Genomic DNA, 3,178 nt, shown 5'->3' with positions numbered 1-3,178 from the left:
ATGAAATTGAATTATTCTTTAATGTGGAAAGTTAAATGGGAATGTTTCTTTTTTTTGGTTCTTTTTTTATATATGTATAACATATGTTTCCATATAAAACTAAAGTCAAACATGAACTTTTTGTTTTATTAAAATATATATGTATATCATATATATATTACTTATAAGACAGAAACTATAGAGCTAACACATTTATTTATTATTTGTTTATTTAATATAGTTTTATTAATAATTAGTAGCCGAAAATATAATATATATTTAACTTATTAATTACAAGACTATTTATTACTTCTATAGCTATTTAACCACTCTCAAATATTGTCATGCATATGATATTCAGTATTATATTTACAGCATAGTATGTTAAAAAAAAAATGTAATGCCGGGTATGTGAAAGTGTCACCCGTTTGCAAGCTCTGTGTTTTTTTTGGTGTTTTGGTTATTGGGCTAAGTCAGAACGCAGCATGGGGAATTAGGTAGGCTATGAGCCAGGGCAGTGGGCGGCAAGGGGCGTGGCTGGCATATGTGCCAAGTGGCAAGTGGCAAGTTGCAAGCAGCATGCTGAGTTTGGGCAACTATTCAAATGAGCTCACCGCAAATGGCTTGGAAAATATGTCGCTGACTTTTATTAGCGCATTTAAGCAGAGGATGAGCTGCTTTAGCGGCAGCAGCGATGGCGAGAGGGAGGAAGAGAGGGGAGGGGGCGGGGAGAAGGGTGTGGAACTCAGTTGGCAACATTCAGACGCTTCTTGAGCACACGCAGACGCGAATAGATAATGTCCCAATCGAGATAGGCGCCAACAATGTAACGCGAATTGTCCTCGCTGTCATCGTAGCCAGTGCGTCCATGCAGCAGCCGCAGATTGTTGAAGGTGAGCACATCGCCCGGCTGCGTCTTGAACGAATGCGCATCCTTCTGGGCCATGCTCACAAAGCGAGCGTACGCCTTGTACCAGGGCAACACCTTCTCCAACGGTGCATTGAAGTGGCTGTCGCGCTGTGGCACGCTATGATTGATCCGCGTGTACTCGCCAGAGGCATCCAAGCTGTCGAAAAGCGAAAAAGATTAGACAAGTCGGATGTAGAATCAATACATTTCCATATCTCGCTTAGCGACCTCAACCGAATAAATTTGGCTGCTAAGCTGAACCAAGATTTACTGTCCATTTTATGCATTTCTTTAAGTTGTCGTTTTAAAGTAACTGTTATCTATGTAGCTAAGCACATTTTGTATTCAATTTAGTGTGGCCGTTAAGTGAAATCTTCCTAAACGAAGAACGTTGAGCAAAAAATTGTTAATTGTTGTTTAATTTTTGTGTGTTTCTATTCTCATTCTTAAAGTTTTAATCGCCATTTTGTTTGACTATTGAGCGAAATTGAAATGGCAACTAAGCAAAATACGAATAACTGCAAATAAAACTGTTTAACTACTTCTCAACTATTTCTACAAGTTTTTTCATCTTTGTTTGTAAAGGCTAAGTGTGGTACTGTTTACCACTCGGCGAAAAGTCTTCCAATAAATCAGTAAAACCATTTCTGTGGCCTCTATAATTTCTTTTTTAAATGTCCACATATTTGCTTGTGACCGCTAAGCGAGATAATGGTGGTGAATAAGCCAAAAGGTGTTAGGCAGCATTACAATTTCTGTGGTTGTTTCACTGTTTTTCTACAAGTTGAATCATTTTTGACTGTGACCACTAAGCGAGATAATGATGGCCGCTAAGTGAAAAAATATTAAGTGGGGCAGCATAACCATTTCTGTATCTTCTAGCTCTATTTTTTCAAGTTTGTGCAGACCTGCGTGCAACGGCTAAGCCAGATAGTTGTGGCCGCTAAGCCAGATATGCCAATAGATGTTCTCTGCACTCTCTATATATTTGCTTGTGACCGCTAAGCGATATAATGGTGGTGGCTTAGCCAAAAGATATTTAATCAAGCAGCATTACTATTTCTGTTATTGCTTTACTCTTTTTTCACAAGTTTCATAATTTTTGAGTGTGACCGCTAAGCGAGATAAAGTTGGTCGCTAAGCGAAATTACATCAAATGAAGCAGCATTACTATTTCTGTGGCTTCTAGCTCGACATCTTCGAGTTTGTTCACATTTCGGTAAAATTGGCAAGCGAAATAATTGTGACCGCTAAGTAAGATATCCCAATAGATGTTCTCTGCACTTACCAGATGATGGGCGCTCGCCAAATGTTGTGAAACTCGCGTCCATCCTCGCTGCCAATATCATTCCAGTCGACATCGATGCTGCTGAGCAGCTCAAAGTCCGCGGGATGCTCTCGCTTCAGACGATCGGCAATGTGAAAGGCATCCACCAGCAGATTGCTGCCGCCCTGCGACTTCGTCTGCACCACACAGTGCAAGATGTTCACGCTGGGCTTGTACTCGTAGTACGGCAGATCTGTGTGCAGTGGCAGTGGCAGCGACAAATACGCATAGTTCTGTGCCCCCGGCTTGGCTTGGACGATGAACTCCTCGCCGTAGGTTGTGCGTCGAATGAAGCCAACGCGTTCAGCGAGGCGACGCACGACGCCCTCGTCGAGTGGCGCTCCGCTGAGCAGCGCCACACCATAGATGGCCAGAGCTTGGAGCCACTGCTGCAGTGCCGCATCCTCGGACATCACTTGATCGTAGTGAAAGCGCTGGGCAATTGAATCGAATTGTTTGCCAGCCCAGTGTGAGGGACGTGGCCGGTAGAACCCATTGAGGTATTCCTGTTGCTTGTCGCCAGCGAAGCTGCGTCGCTGCAGCCAGTCCAGTTTGTAGCTGCTCTCGTGTGCATCGCTCCAGCGAACGTGCAACTGCTGCGAGTTGGCATCCACATGCAACGCCAGCGGACGCACCGAGGCATCGAAGTTGTCCCAGTCGAGGCGACGCGACTGCGAGCTCTCGTGGAAACACGAGGCACAGCGGCAATTGTCACGCAACCAAATGCCAGGAAAGGTGAGAGCCGGCTTGGCAGCTTCACGTGGCTTCACCTCGATGTACAGTTCATCCACGATGCGTGCGCTCAGTCGACGTACCAGCGAAGGAGCCACTTGCCCCAGGGCACGTTGCACACGCTGTGGCCACATCACAGCAATCAGAATCAAGTCAAGTCGAGTCGAGTTTCGAGTTCCGTCAACGAACGCAGCGATCGACCGCAGCAATCGAGCGACAGATTCCAAATG

At 44.7% G+C, this 3,178-nt stretch overlaps 1 protein-coding gene across 1 annotated transcript; it reads right to left on the bottom strand.

Moving 5' to 3' along the window:
• Window positions 1-241: 241 nt before the first annotated feature.
• Window positions 242-3,178, bottom strand: LOC132796530 (gamma-butyrobetaine dioxygenase). Its single transcript, XM_060807731.1, has 2 exons — window positions 2,178-3,178; window positions 242-1,046 (listed from the first exon to the last, which is right to left on the bottom strand). Exons 1-2 carry the CDS (start codon window positions 3,080-3,082, stop codon window positions 725-727), a joined length of 1,227 nt encoding a protein of 408 aa, XP_060663714.1. The 5' UTR covers window positions 3,083-3,178; the 3' UTR covers window positions 242-724.

The sequence above is a fragment of the Drosophila nasuta genome, chromosome X, assembly GCF_023558535.2.
Source record: "Drosophila nasuta strain 15112-1781.00 chromosome X, ASM2355853v1, whole genome shotgun sequence".
Taxonomy (NCBI): domain Eukaryota; kingdom Metazoa; phylum Arthropoda; class Insecta; order Diptera; family Drosophilidae; genus Drosophila; species Drosophila nasuta.
This window is presented reverse-complemented; position numbering and strand designations above follow the sequence as displayed.